A 27,851-nucleotide genomic window follows, 5' to 3' on the forward strand; every position below is an offset into this window, starting at 1 on the left:
CTTAAACAAATTATTACCTATAAAGTAGTAAAATACATAAAACAAGCTAAAAACAATTTATAGCACAGGTTTGACTTACAAATAAGACCATTTCAAGGCCCTGAATTGAATGAGTTCGACAAGTTTGCTCATGCTGTGCAAACTGTGAAGCATTTGGAGTGGTCGAATCCTAAACATGCCAGGCGCCGTGAGGCATCTTATGAATGTAAAGTTTCGCATATGGGAACTTGGCAGCTGTTTAACGTATGACAGCACCTGTAGCTGATGATCTTGTACGGTAGAAGGAAGGAAACTGCTTTTTGACGGTCAAAGTAAATTTTGCAAGCCGATGGCCAGTTTGTACGAAAGAACCAGCAGGGGCAACGGATTTTCCCCGGCTGCGTTTCGCGATGGTGGGGCCACGAGCTCAAGCAAAACCCTCCCTCCGGTCTTAAGAGGCTTGCCATGCGTTTTTTTTTCGAACCGCTTGTAGCCACGTGCTGGATAAATCCGCTTCTGAGAACCAGGATGCAAATACTTTTTTCTATGATGTTTGATATGTAGCGTTTGGGGGTGGTCATTGAGGCCCTTCAACTGATTAACAGCAAACAAGATCCGCCGAAAAAAGCCACTTTCCTTGCTGTGCAAGCAGTCTTTTTCCAATGAGGGCAACACGCTTGATTGGAAAGCTATTCTGGCCCGTGTTTGAAGTGAACCGCATTTTAAAATATTCTAGGCATAACCAATAACAAAAAAAAAAACGGTGCGTGACAGAACACCTAGGGCCACCAGTTTTTTGTTATAGAAAACACTGACACGCATTTAAAACATTTTTTTTATCGCAAAAAAGCCTATTCTATAAAACATTTATTCAGCGGCACCGGTCTTCATACGGAAGGACCCGGGGTTCAAATCTAACCTGGGCCGTGCCCCTCCCCCCCCCCCCCATAGTGAGGACTGACTATCGAACCATGCGGTATCAACAAGTCTAGTAAGCCAAAAAATGGCAGGCATGACCTAAGCGGTCGTTAGGTTAAGCAAGAAGAAGACATGGTATGGATACTATACCAGGGACGCATAACATATACAGTGACGGACAATAGAATAAGACCACCTGAATTTAAGAAAATTCTGTTTAAAATTGCATTAATGAGGCCTTTTTTCAACGAATCTCCGTGGTTTTTTAAATTTATAGTTGTATCGAAGACAGTTGTGTGAAAACCTGATACAAAAAAGTGATCTTAATCTATTGTCCGTCACTGCACACATCATGAAGGGTAGTTTTTGTAGTGTTATATTTAAAAACAGGGGATCAAAAGATGGTCTTGAAAAAATAAAAATAAACAAATTTTGCATAAAAATTTCAATAACTGCAGGCCAGGGTTCAGTGAACATTTGAAAAAATTGTTTCAAATCGTAACTCTCGGCTATACATGAATTCGCTGTACGCTAGTGTTTCAAAACTGTCATTTTATAATTTTTTTTTTAACGAAAACAACCTATTTCATTTTTAAAGTTTTATTATAATGTTGATACATATAATGGCAATTTTTTTAGCTTTCATATTAGCCTAAAATAACCATGAATTCTCAATAAAACATTTTTTTGCCACAAACACACAAAAACATGAACAACACCCATTTTCCCATTTTTCCTTGGCACTACAACCTCGAGATGGCTTGGGCCTGCCATTTCTGACTTTTTGTGACTTGATTTTACCCCTTTATTACTGGACAGTCAGTTCTGGATTGAGTAGGAAAGGTGGTCTGGTACAGGGTTTGAACCCCAGTCCTGCCGTGTGAAGACCGCGCCCATGTTCGATCTAACGATGCGTACAGACGTACAGAATGCAACATACATTAAGAAACGTACTTTTTAATTCCCTACAACTTTGCAGAACGTCATTTTTACCGGGCCTTCAACTTTTCAGGTTGTTCTATAAAAATAATGGTGCGCATATTATTCTGTTACGCACTGTACTTCTTATGAGCTCGCTAGTGCACTTCCACCAATATGTTTTTTTTTTTTTAAAACAAGAAATTGAATTAATTGGCATTGGTGCTGCTTGGAATTGCAGAGAGCGGCTATAGAACTTGGTATCAGCATAGATTAAATTAAATAATATTTACTACAATCAATTATTTAGTATACCTATTCCTTATACCACCACAAAGGTATAGCACACTTCCGTTTCCCAACCTTTTTTTTTGGTTTGGTTTTGACCTTTAACGGTAGCTTAGCTTAACAGCAACGATCTGCGGGCACTGGTAGGGATAGAATTTAACTAACTTAACTTGTAGCCTAAAAATGTACGTAAAGACAGAGAAACCGTCTTCGGTTACAGCTCCCAAAGAAGGCGACAAGAATAGAGTAAGCATTGCCGCCCTTTCTGCACGCCTAACAACAGTCCTGTACATAAGGTGTGTAACATTTCGTATTACTTCTATCACAGTCATGATGTGTTTTCTTTTTTTTAAGCTTTCGCAACGGTTTGAAACATTTGCGGCCGGCGGCGGCGTACACACTAACAACAGGTCATACATTTCAATCGCGTTTCGCTCTGTTAAAATATGATAGTTAACTATATATGAAGATAGCAAAAGTGCCCTTACGGTGGAATGGTGGCAACATTGCTCGGTCCGACGAGACAAACAATGTAACTCGTCTTCCGTTCGACGGGAAGTAAGCTCGAAGGGGTGAGGTGGGTTTGGGGGGAAGGGGGCGTAGGGATGTACATCTAAACAGCTACAATTGTATGTGTATATAATAAGTTCAGTTCCAAAGGTGGGGAGACACATCCAGACCACACTCCTCGTTATGGATGCAATGTGGTGCGGTTTGGGCAATGCGCCGTCAGTTAGAAGTGACACAGGCGATCAACACACGCAGAACAAGAAAGGACAGCAAAACATCACACCCATACATACACACCCACACACACATACATAAACACACATACACACGCAGACACACGCTCACACGGTGCAGTTGCACAAGACGTTGCCACTGCGGTCGATCGATGGTGGGAAAGAAGTTTCATTTATTGTTCGCAATGGCCAATCGTATTTGATCGCTGGTCGGTGGAAACACGTACGTTGGTTCGATTTCACTGAAATCAATGTATATTTTTTTGTGCGGCTGCAGGTGCTTCGATATCTGGTTGAAGGAGGGCCGCTCGTTCGGGTCTTCCCGCCAGCACTGCAGCATAAGATCGTACACCTCGACGGTACAGTTTTCCGGGCGCTCCAGTCGCTTACCTTCCTGCAGGAAGCCGAACAGTTCGTGGTTGCTCACGGAAGGGTACGGGTAGCCACCTGCAAAGAGTGGACAAGGGCAACAGCGAAAAAACGGGGAAGGGTGTCATTATCATTAAGCAAGCGGGCAGTTGGAAGATCCTATGGCGAAGCTCATTTGCGGCACATATGACACAGGATCTACCTAACGATTATATCGAACGCTCGCAAGAACTCCGCAAACTGATGCTTCGATTCATGCGAATGGTTTAACTGTGTTATAAGCTATATTTACGGTACCGGAAATTTTGGTTTAAAAATTTTTTAGTGCGAAAATAGTGGGGGACTAGTAACTGGAATTGTATAAGAATGGGAAAAGGGAGGTTTAAACAATTCCCATTGACACCCCGCAACCACAGTGATAGATTTGGTTAAACAACTGATAACCACAAAACTCAAGCCAGTGTGTAGCTTGTTCCAGCTTACTTATCAATCACTGGAAATCTGTTAAACCCGTCGCATCAATTATAGATTGCCGGGAGCTCCGGTTTGTCGATTTTAATGTGCATACACTGCCCAAAACAAGCGTAGCTAACCACCATGTTGTTTGGGCAATATTCTTTCGCCTTTGCTTGGCAATTCTTCTATTTGCAGTTTTGAATGTTTTAGGTACTTATTTTGTTCACTAATATTAGGCACCATTGAATCACTGATGTGTGAGGTCCGGGAATGTAAGGAGATAAGGAGCACCGGAGCAAACGTGGAGGTGCAGGCCAGTGATGCAGACGGCACTAGCCACAGACCACCGTTTTTCTAAAGACACCAACCCCAGCAGTTGGCATCGGGTGTCATACGGATTAAGGGACTGATTGGAGGACGCCGAGGATCTGGTGGTGATCCAAACTGAAGCCGAAGGGTACCAGATGATGCTCCCGTATTCAAGGTTGGATCGAACAAAGCTATAGTAAAGCGACTTCAGAGTCTGAAGTTCAGACATAAGGAGTCAGTGATATAGACGGAAAATTGACTAATAACACCCAAGGACTTGTATGCTTTTTTAGGATGTGGTTGTAGGGCTCGTACAGGGACATTTGCTACACAAATATCGTTGAAAGCGTTGAGCTTTGTAAGGATTTGCGAGTTTCTGGAAAATTTTGAAACAGTCCTATTTTAAACCTATTTTATTCTACGAAGAAACGTACACAAAACTTTAGGCGTAGCTCAATTTGGAGCAATAGCTAGAATGCACCATAATAATTTATAAGGAAAGGTCCCAATAAACCATTTATCAGGCGTGTCGCACTTGGAAAATTTCAATAATAGCGGCCGCACAATGATACGTGGAAGAAGGAGCTAACTACCGATGCATTGTAAGCGGATATTTGTAGAACATTGAATTAGAACTAGAAGAGGAAAGCATCGTTAAATCGTGAAGAATTGTAGTGCAAAGCGATCAAAAGACATGTGCAGCGGGTTTCGATGTTTAGCAGCACTTTTGGCAAGATGTGCGAGAAGAACCCGGCTCTTATTTGTGTTGGAACAATGATGTTTTTGCGGCTTTAAAACTCATTATTTGAGGAGTCTTTTTCTTTTCAATTGAAGCTTCCATTGCCATGAACTGGAACGACACAATTGTCAGAGGTTATCTAAATGTTAAACATAATCTTACTCGACCATCAAGGCGAGTGTTGTAAAGGTTCATTCAGGACTTCATTTAACAACAGGATAAGGCTACGATTCATAGCTACACACTGACTAAAGCGAGATTTTCACACACCATTTTAATGGGTTGTTCTTGGCTAGCGGGCTCAGTCCGGTGGCCGTGCAAATCCCATCCGGACCGTCTCTCTCCGTACGTAGGGCTGACTACTGCACTACGGGTAAAATTAAGTCACAGAAGGCCAGAAATGGCAGGCCGAGACCTCTCGAGGTTGTAGTGCCAAGGAGAAGAAGAAGAAGAAGAAGTTATTGGTTAGAATGCTCTAGGGACCTGCAGGCATTGCAAAACCTTATGCCTATCCTTCCTGATCGCATTTATGATGCTAGCAAACGATTGTACAACTTTTTTTAAACTTTTTTTTTCATTTTTTTTAAACATTTTAAACTAAAAACAAAATAATCGGCAAGTAAATATTGAAAATATTGCCAATAAACAAGATGGTGCTGCTATTCGTATTTTGCGCAGTGTATTGTGTAGGTTACTCTCTCCACACAATACGCGTCGAAAATGGAAACTTGTCGTCAAACACGATGTTTTCTACGTGCTTTTCTTCAATAAGCTAAATCCGTGCTATCAATACTTCTTTACCAAATTTTCTTTTTGTTACTGCTCGAAAGCGTTTGCCGAAGTAAAAGAATAATCTGAATCCTCACACACACACACACACACACACAGGAAACAGAAGCACATTATCGGACGGCTTCACGGATAATGCCGCTAGAGTGCCCAATTTTTATTCCATCTCCAAAGTGGATTAGCGACACTGATGGTGTGGCTTAGGTGTTCAGAGTTTCCCATTGATTTGGCACACCAAACAACGAGCACAAAAGGAAACAAATGGTGGTAAATTGTCATGCAAATCTATTTGCCGCACAATGGCGGTTCTTAAAGACTAACGTTGCAATTTTGAGCGTGTCTAAAATGTTTAACATGGCTCGCTTGTTTCTGGTGTCTGTAAGTGTAATTAACAAGAATCGTCTTAATGCCATACTTTACGCACGACAGCGATAGTTTCGAGGAACGGAGGTTTTGGTTAGGCCAACAACAAAAGAAAAAAAGTTGGGTTTCAAGTTTATGGTTTTTTTGCGGAAAATTTGCCCCCCCAGCGGGCGTACACCGCTTTAACTATGAATTAATTTTGCATGACTGCTAGTAGCTAGAAGCTAGCTGTTGCCTGGAGCTCCAAACAAGGCTAGAAGAGAGCCTGGTTCGCACGTTTTGCTGCTATACGTGGAACGCTGGCCGTGTTCCTGCAGCGTGATGCAGCGCCAGGGAGAGAGCAAATTCTTGAAATAACGATGTTCTAGGAATGCTCGTTCGCGCGTCTCGCTATACGAAGAAGCGGATGGGCGCCCCAAACAGCTTTTGCGCCAGAAAATGTGGTAATTAATTACGACAAATCCATGACTGATTCGGTATGACCTAATAGGCCGGGTAGGCTAGAAAACTGTCAAACTGGCGTGTTTTAAATTAGCTCATCGCACACATCGTATCGGGCAAAATAACGGGATTGCATTTTGTCTACTTCCGTAAGCCCATTAGGGTCTAGGTCGGAGCGAGGAAATCTTACAAAAGCTCATTTTCGACAGCCATTTTTGACTGTGTCTGTTGTTTCACCTCTCTTGGTTAGGTTAGTTTTGTTGATAGGGATGCTGGTACAGAGATGGGTTTTAAAAAATCAGCATTTGGTTGCCCTCCTCACCGGTACTCCTCAGTTCTTCTTCTTGTGTGACTTGATTTTACCCGTAGCAAAGTAGTCTCAACTGCGTACGGGAAGGCGATCAATCTGGATCTCGACCACCGAACCGCCCCCATGGTTTATTAACAACTATTTATGCTAAAAGTATTTCTTTTCAATAAGCGAAAGTAATGGAAAAACAATTATTATCACTCCTATAAACATACTAGAACACAATTTGTATCCATCTTTTTTTTTTTTGTTTACTGTAAAAAGAAACCTCGTTTGTTGTTTCAACGATCAAACGAACAAATATCTTTGACATGAAAACAAAATTGAATGGGAAGCCGTGCAAAAGCCATGAAACGGAATCAAAAGTATAGGGGAAAGCTTACAAAATCTCTGAGATTCGCTGTAACAAAATATGACTTTTTTTTTATTCATAAAGAATGGCCTAGCCGTATTGCTCCGTAGTATGACTTTACTATCAGACGAAATGGCCACTGTTTGCCATATTTATTAGCGACATAGTGCATGCCACCCCACCAGACTGTGTAAAGCTTTTACAGCGTATCCCGAGAATGTTTGAGGTGCTTTCCCATCGTATTTTTTTGACGTTGTCTCAAATATTTATGGTTTCGTCTCAAAGTTTTTTTTTCGGTTTCAATTACTGACCCATTAGGTTAGATCGCTAAAGACTCCTGAACTGTTTGTGCTGATTTAACTCGTGGTGTTAAAGTAATGTTATGCCTGTTATGCCAAAACAAAAAGATCTCCTATTGAAATTAATTATGAAATATTTGATTGAAAACAGCTTTTAGATAGACTAGCACTCATAAATCACTGCTTATCATCCCCGTTTGCAAAAGATTGTAAGGGCTCGTTTTGTGGTGAATCTTTGCTTATCACAACCATCTCTATATACTATATAGTAAAATCAGTGCATCGTAATCTTACGCGTTCGTATTTTTGGTTTCGTTTCGGGATTTTGAACCGTTGAACAACATAACGAAATATTACTTGAGGAGATAAATGGGTATACTAGTCTTGGGCTAAGATATTTTTAAACATACTTCTAATATCTCTTGTACTGGGCAAAACATTTCCTGCTTGTAGAAAAAAAAAAACTTTGAATGAAATTTTGGGACGAATTTGCTTTTTTTCCGGAACAAAAAGGAACCTCCAATTTTACTTTCTTAATCCGATAGACGTCAACAGATCTTGGGAGGAAAATAAAAGTATCTGGCAAACCATGAAAAAAGAATCTCGGGACGACACCAAAAATATTTGGGACACTGTAGGCAAAAACCATGCGACGAGCGCCAAAAATCGTCGGGATCCTCTCTATCGTTTTCCATCGTACAGTGTTTCCTGTGTGTTTCCTTCTTATCAGGATTGGAGCCGCTCGAACATGGAAGAATGATGGCACGGAGCATATTTTCACCTAAACGCATGAATGGTGGTAATGTGGGCGCCCCGTCGATGCTGAATAAGATTACCTTTCAGGCTCGTAGCTGGATAGTAACACCGTTATGGGGCAAAGAGCATTAAGCTGTCAAGTTCTTCAATTTCCAAATTAAGTAATTAGTTAATAAAGTAATGATAAAATGCGAATATGTTTTGTAGGCTCACGGTAGCTGGATAATAGTCGGATCTGCGTCGAGCGATTGCAATCAATGGCTGATGCCTTGTCGAAAAACAGGGCCTAAAGAAAGTAACTCTGGACAGCAATCATAGTGCATCATCAAGACCTGACAGCAGTACGGCCAGGTCGTTCTAGAAGAAGTTCTATCAGGAACGCTTCCCAAGGCGAAACCGTGATTGGTGTTTACAACTATGGACTTTTGATTTTGATTATCAAATGGTAAAGGGCCGCATATCGATTAACGGCAGAACTGTATGTTTTTTCGATTTAATGCCGGTTTTACTGAGTTTTTTAATGATTGTATCCGAGAGACACGAGCCTTATTAATTACCAAATACAAGAATATCATATCAATCTCCTCCTCACAAGATATTTCCCAAGTAAAACGTATAAGCATTTACGCGTGTACAAAAAACAACACCACGTGTTTGAAACACATTTTTCAAGCCATTCAAATTCTACAAATCGACCATCGTCGCTTGGCTCTTTAACATATCAATGCCCGCCACACAGCCAATGGCCCTTCGACTAGCTGGCTGCAGACATGGACATGCTGCAGGCGGCATGATGCCCAACTTGTCAACGACAGCCAACGACACATCATCACAGGGTTGTTGGCGGCGTGATTTCCTGACACCAAGGCGGAACGGATATTTCCTTACCGGGGAGCCGGCTGGTGTGCAGCACCAACATCAGAAGAAGCTATCAGGGTCATTCCTGACATTTTTTTTCCTAGTATCGAGCATATTGGCACTTATCAAACTAGCACCGACAGAGGGAGTGAGAGACAGAGCGAGTAAGAGCTCGGTTCGAAAAAAGGGAAGGGAATTGATCTATATCATCTACCGGCAGGCAGCCTTTTGCTCCCAGGTGGGGATACCGGGCGCCCGAAGAACCGTATCCCAGAGCAGCCGACGTCGTCGGTTGGGAGTTTTTTGATGTAGCAATTTCAAAACCCCATTCGCTTCTCTAAACCCTTCGTTTTGTTTGTACTGAGGAATATTAGGAAAAGTAACGGATGCCCAATACCTTCGTTTGTTTGCGGACTTCTTCACCCGCATTGTTGGGTGAACGGCATTCCCGTAATCGATGCTCGACAAAAAAAAAAACAAGAAAATCCCGCGCTGGATTACTTCAGAAAGCCAACGGAGTCTAGGGGTTTTTTAAGCACATAAATAAATAATTAAACCGATACCGAGAGGAGTGGGCTGCAAAAGTTCGTTCTACCCGTTTGTATCAGAAATTATAATGTATTCTACTAGCTAATTCTAAATTCCCGTTCACGACACACAAGAAAGTTCTATGGAATACCATACCTAGTGTGCCTATCTCCCAGAGCACGATTCCGAACGCCCAGACGTCACTCTTGTTCGAGTACAGATTATCACGCATCGCCTCGATAGACAGCCAACGCAACGGAACCTTGAGGGGAGGGGGGGAAGAAAACAAAACACATTGGTGGCATGATATAACCCGCTCGCACCGATTCGATAACTGCCCGGACAGACACAGCGGTGAAAGTGAATCTTCGGTAGACAATAAAATTGGGCCACTATCAAGTGGTCGACAGATGGCAACGGCATGGCACTCACGCCACGCCACTGCTGCTGAGATTGATCCCCGGAAGCTAGGGCGGGGGGAAAGCATTGTACCTTTTTGTTCCTGGTGTTGACGTAGATCCCGGTGCGGGACAAACCGAAATCCGATATCTTTAGCGTTTTCCGTTCGTCGATCAGAATGTTACGCGCGGCCAAATCACTGTAAGGCGAATAAAAAAGGAGCATACAAAGGAGCAGCCTGTAACGGATTGGTTTCCACGGTGCGACACAACGAATCATTCCACACTTACCGGTGGGTGATTTGCAGCTCCTCCAAGCGCTCCATACCGCAGGCAATTTGTTTCGCAAAATTATGCAACTCCTTGTGATCGAGCACATACTCGAGCGAGCAGCTGCCGAGCGCCGAGCTGTTGTCGTCCTCGCCCATCGTACCGCTCAGGATGGTGTAGGTCGCTGCAAAATAAAGCCAAAGTGACATGTGTTTAATTTTAATTCAACTTCACATAGTTAACTTATGCGACTGTTTTGTTCCTTCCTTTCGGTACACTTCAACCCCTGGTGTGGCCTGGTCGCTATGCAAATGGGGTATTGGGGGTGGGGAGATAATTGGCCGCTAGAGGTCGTTGATATGTTAATTATCCACCGCACGTCCCGGGGGGAAGGGTTTAATTGGAATGCAAATTGTATGTGTAAGTGAGTGGGAAATTGCGAAAGCATAATTGATAACGAAACGGCAAAACAAATTTAAGCAAACGGCAAAGCAAAACAAAATTATGAAAAATTGCAAACAGAATGACGGGAACAACAAATAAATCCTTACGGCCGGGAGGAGAGACGTTTGGGGAGCAACAGATTCACCCAGTACTAAGAAGCGGTTATTATTTTCCGCAGAATTTATGGTTTTACGGACTCCCGGACTCCCAGACGCCCCCGGATTGTTCGCTTCCATGGACGTTAATTAGAAGCCACAAATGAGGTACAATGTTGTCGGGCATAAAGTGTGCCATTGAAATCTTACTTTCCGTAACCGATGGCCGGGTGGCGGTTTCCGTCTGCGTTATGTAGGATGCGTCCGAGGTGGAGCTGCTGCAAAGAGACGACGGGGAAGAGGAGGGTGGGGGGAGGGGGAGTGTGCCGGTTAGTATCGAGTTATGCTAAGATGCTGTTGCGCCAAAGCCCCTGCTGCCACTCTACTTACGACGTGTGTAACAGGTCCAGGTATTTCACCATCGGGCCGAATATGGTGCTGTTTGCTGGTGCTGCTGCCGTCTGGGCCGAGTTGGCATTCTCCAGCTGTGCGCTCACCTCCAGCTGATGCACTTTGGCCAAATGTTTGGCACGAATTTTCCGTAGATACTCCAGCTGCCGAGTGCAATGGTACGATACCGATAACGTGTGTGTTAGCAATGTTGCACAGTGGAAGAACAATACGGAATACGGGAACCAGATACCGTACCAGATCGCCACAGCCAACGTACTCCATTATCATCGTAAGCGGTTCTTTGATGGTGCAGCAACCGAGCAGCGCCACGATATTGGGATGCTTGCCCACCTTTTTCATCATTGCAATTTCGTCCAAAAACTCATCAAACTCATCGCTCGACGAACATTCTGTGTTTTTTTTTTTTGGGGGGGAAAACAAGGCATTGGTAAAGAAAGGCCGCTACGGTGCCGCTGTTAGTTGTACCGTACTCACTTTTTAACTGCTTGATGGCAACAATTTTAGGTCCATTTAGGCCCGGTAACTTTACGGCGCTAGCCATGAATACGCGCCCGAACGCGCCCTTGCCAATTTCACGCCCTATCCGCAGGCAGGCGTGTGGTACCTCCAAATAATCCGCGTCGCCACGTGCACGGGCGTTCTGTGAAGATGGTTATTTTTAAAATGTGTGTGTGTGTGTGTGTGAGAGAGAGAGAGAGAGAGAAAGGGAAAGATTTAGTGGAGTGATTTAATGCAATTACAAGAACAGTGTATAATGGAGTGAGGATAGAATTTCAGCTGCAACGGTTATAACTGAGTTCGTGTAACGGCATTATTACAAATAAATAGAAATTCGAGCTTGTTATTCAATATTCAACAGCAAATGGCAAGTGTAACAAAGCGGTAGCAAAAACAATGGGCTCGTTTTTCGGAACTGTATCGGGTGGCTGATTTATATTTTATTTATAGTACCCCGAACAATGGCCAGGGGATATTTGTTTGTTTTTTTTTTTATTGTGAGGATGGATATTGTATTGTTAGAGAGAAACTCTCTCGTAAAAAAAATGAGTCGAGCGATTTTTTCCATTCATAAGAGTCGTCCTTCCTTCAGTTATATGCGACCGATCGTTTCATTCATACCGTATGGGTAACAATTGGTTTGATTGACGGGTAATTTCTTTGGAAGAAATTAACATTTTCAACAGAAGAAAGTCAGCAAGGAGCATCAGTAAGACAATTTAATGATGCAGCTTTACGGAGAAGGATTACAGTTACGCACTTGTGCACTAGAGATGGGCTATATTCCCCCAAAATGCGGGATTGGTTCGGAATGATTCCAGGAAAAAATCGGAATCGTCGGAACCGTTAGCACCATCGGAAGCACTGGAACCGCCCGAAGCTGTTCAGAATCGTCCGGAACCGTTGGATTTGTTGAAACCGCTGGAATTGTCAGAACCGTTGGAACTGAAAGAACCGGAGTCGCTTTTAGAAGCAAACGAATGGAAAAGAAGGTCGTAAAACACTGCAACATGTAGCGTTAATGATTGCAAAATGAATTTATCATTTCAGTATATTTATTTCTAAATAATACCGGATGACTACGATTCCCGACGGTTCCTAGGGTTCCAGACGGTTCTGACGAATTATACAAGCCTTTTGATTGAGTGCACTTTAAACAGCAATCATACTTGTTGTCGCAAAAGTACCGAGCATGAATCAATAAATCTTAAAAAAGATGTTTTTTTTTTTTTATTCCTAAAGGACGGTCTGGCCGAAATGCTTGGTAAATCTTAAAATAGATGTTCATTGAAACCTTTGTTGCATGCGGTTGAAGAGACCGCCTTTAGTTTCTGCAGCCATTTCTCCTTAATAACCTCAATCAAACTCGAAGTGGCTGTTTGTGGTGTAGCGATTGAGGTTGAGGGAGAGTGGGAAATGAAGTAACTCATAGGGAGGGGGCTAAGCTAAGGCGTTGGACACTTATTGGGTCAGAATACACTTGCTCAAGCATGGCCCTCGACACCTCCTGTCGATGGGATTTTTTTTAAACCAATTCTTTAGGAACGAATCGAGTAGCCAGAAAATGTATGCCCAATAGACCTTCCGAAATCGTGCGAATCGTTTCGTGAGATACGCTTAAGGCATAAGCAATTTCTTTCAAGGTTTTCTACTTCTTCTTCGTAGGGCATCTAATGGTTTGTTAGACCTATTAAATCCACGTAATTGAATAGTCCGTCCTTAATACGGCGGAACGCTCCGGATGGGATTCAAACCTCAGTCCTGGCCTGGGAAGACCGTTTACCATCTTCTTGGCTTTTTGAACGTTTTTATTGTTTGAAGATGTTTATGGAGGCGCATAAGCGAGATGAATCTTCGATGAACCACCGATCCTTCAACGAATGGTTTATACTACCCTTAGGCTAACGTTTGTGACGAAACATTCTTGCCATAAGCTTTTAAGGAATTCCGTTAAAATCGCAAAATTTTAGAGCGATTCTTTCTTCAACATTTTTCTCCACTGTTAAAATCATCAAGGACACTGAATAACGACGTATACAAGTGCATGTCAAGTTCATTCTTATGGACTGATAAGCTCAAACACTTGAAATGGAGAATGTACCAATCCTCGTTCAGACGGACTTTAGTAAATGAAGGACGGGTCTGAATGTCTTAATAACTACACTTATATCTAACAAAAACAGTCCATGGAACCTTTATGATTTATGGGTGAGCTTGCAAATTTCGTTGGGACAATTTGGGTAGATGCGCTTAGTTCTGTTAACTAGGAATCCCTTTTTTTCACTCAAACTTGATGCTTTCTAGAGCTATCGAGCGTTCTTTAAAATGATCTTTCAAATTTTCTCGATACCCAGTTTGCAGTATGATTTATAAAACTTTTGTTTTCAGGCTCTGTTCATTCCAGCGAGCAGCATACTGTTGAGACCCTCGAACAAGACAGATGGAGCTTGAGCCTGACTAGCATTTATCACGTCTTGCAAATGATATAATAAGAACAAAAGCTTTGCAGAAATGGTTCGCCTGTTTTAGTTTTGTAATCATAATTGATATTGATAAACTAGTCTTGTTGGCCAGATCTCTTAGATTTGCATCTAAAATGATCACTGATACAAGTAAGATATAATAAATCATAATTTAAAAATGTTAAACCACTTACCAAAATTTCCATATCTATGTACAATCTATTTTCTTCCATTGTCCCCTGCGGATGATGATCACCACTGTAGAAAAAAAATGTAAGAGAATCGTTTACAAGAAGACTAACATCATTAACTATTTAGTGCCAGCCCGCATTTACCTGGAGCCCACATAAACGCCTCGCCAATTATTAGCCTTCCATCGAAACTTTGTCCGCCGTTTGTAGTAAATAAATAAACAACTAGCAACGACTACCGTAATGACTACTGCAAGCAGGACGAAAAGTGTTGGCAGCTTTAGCAAAAACCAACAAAAAACAATACGAGCTTTTTATCAAAAATGTCCGATTGTGCACGATCGATAGGGAAGCTGCCACTACGCTACACTTACCAAGATAGACCTCGCGGGCGGATGGGTTTGAACTGTAAACGGAAAGCATTAATTATACGCCAAGAACATGAATTGGGCGCAAAACTACTTACACTTGTACGTGGGCATTGTTCGCTCGCAATGATTGGTGGCGTCAATGAAGGAAGCTGCTAGCAGAAAGCTGGTGCCATGATTCGGTGCGAATTGATCTACAGCGAATGTGTGGGTAGTGCTGGTGGTGGGATCCACGGTGACGGAGCACAGCAGCTCGCCGCTTCGCTCGGCGCGGATCCTTAAAATGAGCAACAAATGAGGTGACGAAAGAACAACTCAGAACACACAAGCGCAGAACACGGTGGCGCTTGTGTGACGCTTGCTTACGCTAGTGACAGTCCAACCATGTCCGATAACGATGTCCGGTGCCAGGTAACGGGTTTTAATGGGCGCCATGTTACCACTATTTCGGACCCTTCGAGCCGTGCAGCTAGCAGGAAATCGGGGAAGCTAATCAAGCGATCGCAATCGCAGCTGGTATCATTCGTGCAGGTGGTGGTAGCTGTTGGATGTGGTAGAAACAAAGAAGTAAGAATGCAGTAGAAGCGCAAGACAAAAATGTTTCAATTAGTACGCATGGTGGTGGGTTGACTTTTTAAACTCACATATTTCAACTGAATTCTTCTACCTCTGTTACAACATTTATAAGGAACTCATGAGAGGCTAAGTTGTGAATCTCTTTTCCAGAACAAACATTTTCTACTTGGGAAGTAATTTTTTAGTGTTCATCTGATCAATTGAAAAAGTTAACTTCTCTAACAGCCTTTCGTAGACTAGTCCTTATTAACGACTTCACACAAACTTTTGATAATAGATTAATTACACAGGATAACCTGAGATTCCGCAGTTTTTAGTTATACAACTTTAGGCAAATGTCTGGTATAAAATTTTATAGAGTCCTCTGAGCGATTGAATCTGAGGCACTCAAGGAATAAATCATGGTGTGCAAAAGGGTATCGCAATGTTTTCTGACATTTTCCCATATATTTTAGTCTCTGTCCCGTAGTTTTGTATTTCGCTTTTCCGTATATTTATGGCTTTGTTCCGCGATTATTGTTTATTACAATCATTTTTTGTTATTCCGGCTGTCTTAAGACTAAAAGTAGAACTAAATAGGACATGAAGAAGTGAAGAAGGTCAGCAAAGTAGTTAAACTGGCGTGAACAGGCAAGGAGAGCATCGCTGGAACCAACTTATGTGTAATAATTAATAATTATAATTACCGTTTGCCGTAATTTTCAACAACTGTTTAAATGATTAATGAAAAACTTGAGGGAATTGACACAAATGATGTAAGTACACAAGAATACAATTACTCATCATTTTATAAGTTTTTTATATTTTTAAACAAACTATTCATATTATTTTATTGGTCAGAATAATTCTACTTGTAACTTCACTTAAAACATATATTTGGCAGCTATTTAGCTTAAACTTTGGTTCAAAAAATAGTCTAAAATTCTTTATGGCAAAAAAGCAAGTATCTCAAACAGTATTATAACATCAAAAACCTCCGTTAAACTGTAAACTTGTTAATTTTATTTTCTTCTTAAAGCTTTTTAAATGTTTTCCAAATAAAGATGAAACTATAATTGTTTTAAAATAAATTTTAGACTTTTTTGGACCGAAAAATGCCAATTGTTCCTAAATATTGGTTGATAACCATTTTTCAAGCAGGTTTTTTTTTGCCCAATGAATGTTATATTAACTTGTGTTTTAAAATATGTAAAAATAATTTACGGACGTGAAATTCTGTTCTTATCAAATTATTCGATTTTCCTTACATGCAATGGTAATACTATTTTGCTATGAATTTAAATTTCTCGGTACAGGCCTCGCTTCGAGACGAAATCAAAAGCATGTGGGGAAACTGTTAAAAAATCCTGAGACTGAACCGAAAATTATACGGACGGAAAAACGGAAAAATTTCAGACATGAACAAAAATACATGACATGGTGTCAAAAACCCATGAAGAAGCGTCAACAATTGCAGGGATACGCGGTAAGAATATTCTAATTTATATGCTACATAATTTACTGGTGCATCAAATTCGTATACATTTCAAGTTTTCGTTCGCTTTCGTTCACGCTCTGCACCTTACCACGAAGCGAATGGCATTTCCGTGAAGCATCTGGTACCAGGTACCAGGCGTCTCCATCGCATTCAAGCCAAGTTCGCAATAAACACACTGCAACACACAAAAAAAAGGTACAGCGCGTTCGAACGTAGCGAAATTTTCCAGCAAAAGCGCACAATTCATGGAATTAGAAGCGCAACTTTTTAAATTCTTCGTAACGCATTTTCTCCTTCAAACGGTAATCTTACCTTTAAATCCCACCGTTGCAGCATTGGGCAGCTGAAACATTAGGAAAACGGATACGTCGAGATTATTATAAGATCAATGTAGCGCAAATACGAGACGATAAGTTGCCAAAACTTACGTACCGGCTGTTCCGAATCGGGCAGTGACACTACGAGTTCGCACACGCACACACACACGCGACCGGAAAAGGAAGGAAATGTTTAAAAAACAACTGTATAAGTTACATGCGCGCGTGGCAAACAATATTGTGCCGGCGAACATATTACCACGCAGTGGGGCAGCGGCTCGGTCGCAACCTCTGCTATCTATTACTTTCAGCTGAACGACGAAGATAAACTTGCTTCCGGCAAACTCTTCGATATCGAAGCTGTGCCCACTGGCGTCCATGGGAAGGGTTAGCTCTTTCATGCTGGAATGTTGTCCGCCCCAGCCGAGATCGTTATTCGTTCCGCGCCGCACACTGCAATTGTAAAAAGTTGTATGCGTTGTGTTGATGCAAAACAGTCCAAATTAGAGAGAGAGAGAGAGAGAGAGAGGCAATCCAAATAGAACGTAGCCGTACCCGACGTAGATCGCTTTAAGCGTAACGTTCTCCGGCAGCTCCGCTTCGTCGAACGCACTAAGCGCCCAGCTAACGATCAGCTGGCCACTAGTTTTGTTGATAGTGGCGAATGTGTTAACGGGCACCGGCAAGTGGTCGGCGTAGTGGCAGGAACATAAACCATCCACACAGTCCGGCACCTGTACGAGGTGCGTTATTCGGTCGGACAAACTCATCGTCTCGACCACTAACGAGTAGGTACAGTGCAGCTGGATCGGGCAGGCATGCTTAACGTACCCGCTGTCGTCGGCCGGTATTACAACTTCGGTGGAATTTTCCTGCGGAATGTGTCAACAAACGTATGTTTGATTATTATGTTACTTTTGCCCCTACGGAAACTGTTCCGTAACAGCAAATGCTTACCGTGCTCGATGAGACGGGAGCACATTTAATGTGCTTATTATTTTCAAAGGGACTATCCTTGAGGGTGCATTTTTCGGAATCGACATGCGTTGCGGTAACGACGTACCCGGTACCGATCGGCAGCGTGGAGTTCCACCAAACGTGCAGCTTTACCTGCTGGCCGCTGCGCACCGGCGTAACTGTTAGTCCTGCGGGAGTGTGCCATGTAGCGGTGTGTATCAAAAGAAACCAAACAGGACGCTAACGTAACTTGATTTTACAATGGTAAAACGGGTGCTGGTGCTTACCGTAAAGTTCTGGTGAGGCGGAAACCTGAAACCACAGTAAAATAGAGTTTGTTTTTTTTGTTAGAAGCCTACAGAAAACTGCGCCACCCATCATTACCTTGCCCACGTGCAGCACCGTGTAGAGCATCAGGAGTAGATTGAAGCTTTTGCTAAAAGCCTCCATTAAAATGTCATTTTAAAGTGATAAGGCTACCGGTAGCGTTGAAACTGCTACCACATATATACTTTAAGTGGTCTGTCATCCGTGCAATGGTGGCAGTCGACAGCTGGCAAACTACTGCATCACGCGCACACACGCACACTCGCTTCAGGACCAGTTGTCTCGGCACACATCGCACACTTGCATAAAGACTCGCGCGCTATGATTTATGAATGATATAGTTATACGAAGCTGCACGAGCACATCAATGGAAATGCGTAATGATGGTGAAGGGTTAATGGGGTTAACATTGCGAGTGGAGCTAATTTTATGTGCAAAGGTACTCAAAACTAAAAAAAAAAACATTTGCATACGTACAGGACAGTAAGGTGCCTAATTCAGGGACGGATTGATATGCCATGGTTCAACGGTACAAAGCGTACGTTTAGCAATTAACTATGTGCCTAGAACCAAGTTTACCATTCATAAATTTAATTATGCTTAATAGAAACAATCGAAAGCAGTGCGATAAGGCAAAACGGGGGGATGGGAAACCAATCTCAATTGCCTTTCGCTGCCTAGATCGATCCTAACCGGGCCGGACTAACCAATGTTGCAAATTAACTTATCGCCCAGGTCGCATCCGCGTATCTGCTGGAGGTTTTAAACGCTGGTACACCGAGGATGTGCAATTCAAAAACCAAACACATATGTCGCTTGCACGTCGGGTGTGTGCGTGTGTGTTTGCTAACAAGTATAACAATTGGCACACAGACAAACAGACAGACAGCAGCAGCAGCAGCACACACATGCGGTTGTGTGGAAGAAATGTTCTCGAACTCTAATTTGATTGGCTTGGCGTTGTAAGCGCCACGGCCTGACATTTCCTTTTGCAATCGATACACAAAGAAATGTGTCCCATTCTGTGGCGGCAAATATTTAATTAAGCTTAATGAAAACGAGTCACAGTCGAGTTCGGAGTGTAGAGTATAAATATCCTCGCCGTGGCGTATCTTCCCGAAGCGAAGGAAACCCCGTATTTACTGGGCTGTAAAGTTGATCCTCGCCGTGATGGGCCCGGCAACGTAACGCACGTTCGTAAAAATTATATTACGTACACACATGCGACCGCGTTGCACACCATTCGCCAAAACAAAAACGGTGCAATTGCAGAAAAAATTACATTCATTTAAAGAAAAGTGTGTTACGTTAATCGATCGGAACATTTGCTTTCAATTTGTTCCCTGTGTGAAGATGGTACGTTCGCGTACGTGCTTTGCATCGGGCTATGCTGTCCTAGATTCCACGTACTCACGCCTTACTCATTTCTTGGGAACAGTAATAATTATTTTTCCGCCGTTTACACTCTGCAATATATGAGGAAACGATAGGTTTTCATCCACAGAGCACAGGCTCTAGTGGAGCTGGTTTTGAGAAGCGGCCAGCACCTTTGTTAATCGAGGTGTAATTTATCGTGTGGTGTGAATGAGTAATGTGGCATAATTAAATAATGTATTCAATTAATGTCTTTTTTTTTGTTCAAACGGGGCTCGAAATACCTTTCGGGCTCACTGATTTTCCAAGTAGTCTTCTAACAAGTAAGCGGATACACTGTGAGGCAATGACTGCATCATTGCATCAAATGTATTTCCAATCATTGTCGCTCGGCACAATCCCATAAACGATCCTATTTGTTGTTGCCCCAAATGGTCCCACGCAGCTATTTGTGCACTGATCTGCTGTGATGCAATTAGTAGATTTAAGGAATATTGTATCGCACTGGGTTTAATTACGTTCGCATTGTTATGCGGTCGGTCTAACACAATACAAATTATGTATTTTAATGTGATAACTAAGGACGAGCTTTTTCGTAGTGGAATATTCTACACGAACCACAGAGTCAATAATGCAGTGCGATAGAATGAATATACAGCCCTTAACAGACCGACACGGGTCCCCGGTTTTATTTAAAATATAAAAATAATTAGGAGAGTTAGCTAAAATTTATGTTCTGGTAAGTTGTTCGCGTTCAAATCCCATCCGGACCGCCTCCCCGTACGAAGAGCTAACTATTTATGGTAAAATCAAGTCACTGAAAGCCAGAAATGGCAAGTCGAGACCTTCCGAGGTTATAGTGTCTAAAGCAGAAGAAGAAGGAAAAGTTGTAGAGAATAACAAACACACACATGCAAAATTTCTCCATGAAATATAACTATACGAATACATACGGGCAATATTTATATCCGCTATTATGATGGCTTCAATATTTTGGCAAAATATACCAGCAGCTTAAGAAAATCCTTTTTTAACGTAAATTAATTTTTGAAGTATTTTAATAATCGGTTTTATCCTCCTGCCATATAGATTGTTCGGAAAAGATATGATTTTTTTAAAAATATTTTTGGTATTTTTGCTGTCGCATGCATTTATTCTAAATTATTATGACATAAGGAAGTTTTAATAACCTATATCGTTAATAACCATTTACATACATTTTAGCAAACTATTTCTTCTTTAATTCTAAAAAAACGTTGTTGGTATAGTTCTGTTCAGGACTGTATCAAACTTATCATAAATAATTCGGGCAAATTTTTATTCACGATTGAAATTAGGAATATCTTCAAATTATGACATCTTGCGGACTAAATTGGAGTGTTACATTACACTTTGAAAAGGCAAATATCTGTGAAGTGAAGTTCTACTAGTGAAAACTCTGATATCTGATAGAAGCATATGCAAATTGATGGTTAGTCCTGCAACACGGAATGCCGGGTCCAGTTTGACGTTTATCCCGCTGGGGGAATTTTGGGAATTCCAATTAAAATATCGCTTTATGTGTGTTGGCAGTTTTGCTCATTAGTCTTCATATTATGTTGTATCATTAATTTAATTGCATCAGCAATATGAGAATGCTGTTTGCTATAATAAATTGCTACAATTAGCTGCTTAAATGATGGACCTGTTCGAATAATTAGCCCCATACTGTTGTCCAGTTGGACGGTAAATTTCTCCTACGTAAATGAAACTATCTAATAATGCATATCATAAGCTAAAAAGCAAAACTACGGATGCCGGCGAAGCTATTTTAGATATTTTGCTACATTGAATTCGTTGCTCAAGTTGTACGTAGATTCCCGGTAGCATAGCCATGGTAGTCATAAAATAAATATTCAATTATTCAAATATTCAAATATTTTCCTTCTTGGGTTCAGAATAACAGGGTGAGGTGATCGGATAGAGATTTGCAAAGTACAAATCTTTTGATCACTGATGAAGGAAGTTGGGAGTGTTTTCTATCAAGGACGCCATTGCTTCATTCTGAGTAATCTTACCCTGGACGGACTAATCTCAGTCATCCGGACGGTAAGTTTTGAAAACCAATGTTCACATTGCCCAGGAATTCTCAGTTTTTTCCTATCAGTTTCTGCCACATTCTTTAGTTACACAACACAGTTGTGTTGCAGCAATCCGTATCGTATTGCAGGTATTTACCTTTTTCTAGATCGAAAGGAATGTTTCAAAATTCCTAGCCGCTATAGCAGGTGGTCAGAGGATGCGTCTCACTATGCAAAAATTCTTTGCTCTGGTATAAACTCATAGTAGGACGACTCTCAACTGTTTTGCCAACTGCTGCTACATGTAAACTAATTTCGCTGTAAAATGTTGATAAACGTATATACAATTTATCATACAACATTAACAAATCACGCCAAAATTGTACTAAAGCGTGGTTTTAGGGCTGATTACAGGTCTCTAGCAGACAAACTCTCAAACAATCTTAGTCAAATCCAATATCGGAGTGCCTCGTTATTATGGCTTCGAGTTAGAGAAGGTAAACTTCTTCAAAAAGCAAGAAATATTTTATCCCCGTCATCTTATTCTTCTCCCTGATCTCCATGGTTGATAGAATGTCGAGCACAAATGTGTGGTAAAATCCCAAGCACAAAGAATCCAAATCCGCCAGCCTGGGCATATTCGTTCGCCGCAACAGAGGATAGTACCGTTTCGAGTAAGAAGAATTATTAGCAGCATCCTGATAATTGGTGCCGAATGAAAAACTATGAATTTAGCAGCAAATACTGGACAAATTTCCCTCCTAAAAGCGATTCGAAAGGTTAACTGATCGGAAAACGTTACGTTGTCTGCCTATCCATTTTCCTACAGCAACTTAAATAAACTAATGAAGGAGAAAGTTCGTTTGTGTAAGGATAGAGAATTTTATACATTTTCATTTTAAACAGAACATATACATAAATTAAAAAAAAAGGTTAGTGCAAAGAAAATTGCTGACAATTTTTCCCCTAGCATATAATATCATTGCAATGCCACCTAGCATTGCTGGGACACGTTGGGCTATCCGTCGGCGCAAGAACTACAAGGCACCAGGCACAGGCGGAATAGTTGCCGAGCTGATCAAAAACGGTGGTGCACCACTCGAACAGGAAATTCGTCAAATTATTACTGAGGTATAGGATAGTTAATGGATGCCTTGCGATTGGAATCTTGGCATCATCTACCCCATATACAAGAAGGGAGTTAGGCTAGAGTGCAGCAACTACAGGGGTATTACGGTGTTTAATATAGCGTACAAGATATTATCCCGAATCCTTCAACATTGGCTTATCTCATTCGTTTAGGAGATAGTCGGAAACTATCAGAGACGATTAAAAAAACGACAAATCAACCACTGACAAGATCTTCACGATGCGGCAAATCTTCGAGAAAATGGTGGATCAGCAGCTCCACTCCTACCATCTCTTCATTGATTTTAAAGCCGCATATGACAGCATAACCAGAGCAACTATACGATAAAATCTGTTCTTGAATGACAATGGCCAGGTGAAGGTGGATAGTAAACTCTCAAGACCAAGGTTCTGCGCCAGTGAGATCTGGAAGGTGGAAATGGAGGAACCATTACAATCTACTAACTGTACGGGGATCTCACCATCGTGCAGTGAATTAGACTCGCGAGGCTCCGATGGGCTGATCATGTCATGAGAATGACACCGAACGACCCAGCCCGTAAAGTCCTTTTGGCCCGTCCACATGGACAGCGGAGGTGTGACAGTCCCAAATTGAGATGGAATGATGTCTTTGATGCGTCCGCCAGAGCGGTCGGAATAACGGATTGGCAGACGACAGCGCTAGACCGTGAGTGGTATTGAGGCTTGAACGGCAGCAGGCCAAGACCGCGAACCATCATACAGATTTCTCGATTTAGAGAGCTTTTGTCAAATACTCGAGCATGGTAATTTGGACATGAATGCCTATAAGGCTACACCACAGCACAGGTTCAACACAGCTCAACTTAAGCTCGACGGTAATTCACCAACAAGGCATGACATTCTACGCACTAGCACCATTCGTTTGGCACGTAGATAAAGAATGACGCACAAATTTGGGACACCCGCACGGTTTGCCCAAAATTTCACAACAACCGCTTTATATCTCACGTCTCCGGCAGACAATGCAAGCGCGGAGATATTAATTGCAAGTTTCCCGTCAGCTTAAAATTGCTGCCATGGGCAACTACGAACAATTGCACGTACCTATTGCATCCCATTTTTAACTGGCAAACATTTATGTGTGGATGCAAAAATTTACCTGGGCAACAAGCAAAAAACGTAAGAATTCGTCCCATTTTATGACGTAACGAGCGAATGAGCTCTCCTGGTTTCCATGCGAGCCTTAGAAAGAGGGTTTTTAAATTGGATTTATCCGTACAGTGAGATTGGGACGACTGGCTGGGGGTTTATCTGCTTCTGCTTACGCGCATTAAATTTCATCTCATCTTAAACTTCCCCGGTTGCGGTTAGCACGTGTCCGGGACAGTGGGAAGCTGGGGAGAAATAGTTTCTGCTCAAGATCAAAGTATCAATGTGCGTTAGGGGGGTTTTTGGCGAACTATTTATCACAAAACAGTAGATCCTTGCAAGGTTAAGTTCCACCGTAACATGTTAAGCCTATTTACGCACTTAAAGTTTTGTTCAGATATGCGCCAGTGGCGCAGTTTTTATTCCTTCTTCTTCTTATTGTTCCGTTCCGCCCAACTGGTAACCGCGTGCCAAGAAACATAACGTACACGCGCGAAAACAGGGTCGGGACGGGGTTCCTTTGGGCGTCCAACAAATTGACGCAAGATATCACCACAATCTTATCAACGCTTCACGACGCCAATTCCCGATTGCGAGCATTATCAGTAAACAACTTCAGTGCTGCTCACACCGCTGGTCGAGGTGAACAGCGCGTCACCACTCTCAAGAAAGTGAACCCAATTCCACGGCAAGGAGGAACTGCCAGCTCGGTGTTGGGTTTGCCCCTACTTTTCCCTTGTGTAATCGATTAAAGTCAAGCATGCACACCAATTTTACAACACACACACACACACACACACACACACACGGCGTCCCAGGAGTGCTAACACACTTCGCCCCAAAAGTCGTTAATGATCGGCGGAAGGTACAAGGAACTATTGGGACACCCAACCAACCGAGCACAGGTGCATGCTCGGGGAAGCGTTTACGCGTTTGATCTCTACGCCGTGAACGTTGACGGTAAGCGAGGATAGTACTTGTGATTAAAGTACTCACACTTGGACTTAACTGGTTCACTAACAAATCGCCGATCAATTTACTGCGGAGCTTACACTGCTCATTAGTGTACGCTTTAATATCTCATTACACACGTCACGCGTTTAGCACTGGTTGCTGGCAAGGTAGGGGTGACACTAGCGCAAACACTGAATCAATTTATCATTTCGAGCGTGACCAGAAACGGTTGCGACACACGACACAGCACTGTGACACTCCCGTCACACCAAACACTAAGATAAGATACGGTGGGCACTACGGAGCCGGCAAGCACTCAGTCACGAGAAACGCCACGAGAGCCACAGGTCTGATGGCGGCCAACGGGACCTTCCGTTGAGCAGCAAGTGTCGCATGCAACTGGTGCGTTGGTACGATCCCACTGCTCATCGACGATGCTCCGACGCACCCGAGCATAGGATGCTCTCACCGTGCCAGCTTATCTATCGGCCGGTTCTCCGCAGGATCTTTGTCGGGCCATCTCCGCTCTCGGGGCCGCATTTGTTTACGGGTGCTGCTAGGCCGTCGTGTCCGCCCGATTCCATCGCGCGAGTACGGAACGGAACGGAATGTGTAAATAAACATGCGAACGATGGGTAAGGTGCGATTTTCATCAAGCCTTCTCGCACTCGCAACCACATTTCCTTGACCTCTTCCGAGCGCATCGCGCGCCGATCGGTTTGGGCGAGTGAATCTTGGACACACTAGGCAGGGCCGTGGTCGTCGCTCCCCTTGGTGGTGATGCCGAGTTTGCATTGCTTAAACATGTTTGTACTCGATTTGTCAAATCAAATAATGGGTAGAAAATGGAATTGTGCTATCCAAGTGGTCAAGAATGAGCAGCCATCCGTCGATCCGGCTCAAGCACCACCACCGAAAAACTTCACCTTGGCAAGTGGTTACCGACGGGAATGCGACAGTTGCCTACGCTTTCATGGGTGCTGGATTGGGGCCGTGGGCACGATTATTAAAAGAGTGCCAAAAACAATTAGAATCCGGGGCCGGGCGACCATGCTGGACGTCGATTCGAAGGAAATCGTTTAAATTGAAGTGCACACCTAAAGCATAACAAACAGCCTGCAATCTGTGTGTGTGTGTTTCTTGGAGGGGGGGGGGGGGGGGTGGGGGGGGGGGGGTAGGTGAGTTTCCCACGAAGGAAGGAGTAGAAAGAAAGTGAATTTTCATGATCGAATTATTTGCCTCGGAGTTATATTCCATTCTCTGTTACCTCGTGTTTATCCGCCCGTCGTCCGAAGCGTCTTAATGATTCAGCATCCACGCCTGGGCGAATCGATCGATTTATGTTGCTATTGCCGAAGTTTTGTTTCTCTTTATTCCTGCGCCAAAGTGCCCCGAAAGGAACTTTAAATTGATACTGTTTTTCTAATGGCAATTGCTCGCTTGAAGCTTAAAGCTGAGTGTTTTTTGCTGCCCATTTTATATATGTAGATCGAGAAGTTAAAAAAAAATATTTTAGACTTAAAACGCTGCTCACAAGGACGAGATCGTCCTGTAGGTAATAGCTTTTCCGTGGATTAAAAAAGCAACTGTGTGTACCGACAGTGTGTACGAGCAGTGATATGTGGCACGTCGTTCTGCAAGCACATCAAAGTATTTGGCTCGTTAAAAGAAAAAAAAAAGACCCGTATTAATACGCGCAAATCCCAAATTGAAAGAAGGAAGAAGCGATATTTTGCACCAAGTCCCGGAGGGTTGATTCATTTTTGGTATTTTTATGTCTTTTTTCAACGCGTTTCCCGTTCGGAATGCAGGATGACTGTTGTTTTTTTTTTTGCTGTATGCTTAACAGACTACATTTCCCACAATGCCAGACACGATTTTATTATATTATTCAGCGCTGGGTTATTTATCAATAGTATCGGAGCAGAAAGGCCAGACATCTTCAGATCGTGCCCGAGATCGCGTGTGCTGAGGTAGTTCGGTGTAAATATTTACGCTCATAACAAGAGGAGACAGCGAACTGTACGCAACGGCCGAAATTCTGAACCTCGGCCTTCCCCTATTTGGGACCTAGGAATCCGAGTAGGAACTGTCGGCTGGCCGTATGGAGTATGGAGAAGCACGATCAGTTTCAGACAAATATTGCTACACAGATAAATATCCTTTGGCCATTAGTAATGAAATGATTGTTTATGTTTTGGTTTTGCTCAATCGATCATTTCTATTGGCGATCGGTAAACGATTGGCCCCGTACGCAGAACGGTCGGCAAATAGCGTAGTGCCGTAAAATCTGAAACATATGGCTGTGGGCAACGATCGCATCGCAGCATATTTGCATAAGGAGTATTCTTGCTTGCAAAGGTTAATGTGCAGTCGGAAGTGCTTTGTTGCCCAGTGTCATCTAGCATAAATCTAAGCCAAGTCACCGGGAAGAGCGCCTGATGCTGACAGGACCATGCCAATGCAAATCGTATCATTGCATTATGATTAACGTATTAATTTCAACAAGCGGGAGCGGAAACTAGGTCGCTGCTAAGAAGGTGCCAAGTGCAACACATTAATTGTATTCCTCCGTTTCCTGAAAGCACCTTGCACGCGCCCTGCGTCACCCTAGACCCTTGGGCTTCGTCTGCTTGCGGGCAGACGGGTTCGGTGGACCGCATATATTGTATTCTCCTTGTTAATTTGATTGGCGTCGCTTTACGTTTTCCCGGTACAAGGCCTGTTTTTCTCGCACATAATGACCATCTTAATGATATGCTAGAAATTTTATATTGTAAAAAAACTAACTAAAGCTGACAATTGCTTTGTAATATTTTAATAACAAATTTTATATAAATTTTCTGGAACGCATTAATTTTCACAAAAGTGACAATTTTCCTGGCGCGGGAAGCGTCATGATTAAATTGCTATCATGCCACAAACGGGAAGTTTTAATTCAAAATCCGCTTACGAGAGTTGCAGAAAAGTTATATTACTAAACCTTTGGAGGGCT

General features: G+C 42.5%; 1 protein-coding gene across 4 annotated transcripts; it reads right to left on the reverse strand.

The window, feature by feature from the left end:
* Positions 1-1,456: 1,456 nt before the first annotated feature.
* LOC118511084 (mast/stem cell growth factor receptor Kit) lies at positions 1,457-25,266 on the reverse strand. 4 transcript variants are annotated; one of them, XM_036053767.1, is made up of 21 exons: positions 24,899-25,266; positions 18,267-18,528; positions 18,170-18,194; positions 17,883-18,070; positions 17,481-17,797; positions 17,185-17,378; positions 17,041-17,066; positions 16,921-16,951; positions 14,922-15,096; positions 14,654-14,832; positions 14,562-14,593; positions 14,332-14,465; positions 14,191-14,254; positions 11,511-11,676; positions 11,271-11,425; positions 11,013-11,176; positions 10,833-10,897; positions 10,105-10,267; positions 9,908-10,013; positions 9,572-9,677; positions 1,457-3,293 (listed from the first exon to the last, which is right to left on the reverse strand). In XM_036053767.1, exons 2-21 carry the CDS (start codon positions 18,330-18,332, stop codon positions 3,016-3,018), a joined length of 2,634 nt encoding a protein of 877 aa, XP_035909660.1. In that variant the 5' UTR covers positions 18,333-18,528; positions 24,899-25,266; the 3' UTR covers positions 1,457-3,015. The 4 variants fall into 4 exon arrangements, with proteins under 4 accessions (XP_035909660.1, XP_035909659.1, XP_035909657.1 ...); XM_036053766.1 differs by having other exon boundaries at positions 10,833-10,900; positions 24,912-25,265; XM_036053764.1 differs by having other exon boundaries at positions 10,833-10,900; positions 24,899-25,265.
* Between the last annotated feature and the right edge of the window lie 2,585 nt (positions 25,267-27,851).

This window comes from Anopheles stephensi, chromosome 3 (genome assembly GCF_013141755.1).
Source record: "Anopheles stephensi strain Indian chromosome 3, UCI_ANSTEP_V1.0, whole genome shotgun sequence".
Lineage (NCBI taxonomy): Eukaryota > Metazoa > Arthropoda > Insecta > Diptera > Culicidae > Anopheles > Anopheles stephensi.

Bases quoted from the DNA above. Each gene is read 5' to 3' on its own strand.
- LOC118511084 (XM_036053766.1), bottom strand. From the start codon at position 18,332: ATGGAGGCTTTTAGCAAAAGCTTCAATCTACTCCTGATGCTCTACACG. The intron at 15,097-16,920 runs GTAAGATTACCG...CACATCCAACAG, and splicing joins TGCAACGGTGGGATTTAAAG to CTACCACCACCTGCACGAAT. The intron at 3,294-9,571 runs GTATGGTATTCC...CACTCTTTGCAG, and splicing joins CTGGGAGATAGGCACACTAG to GTGGCTACCCGTACCCTTCC.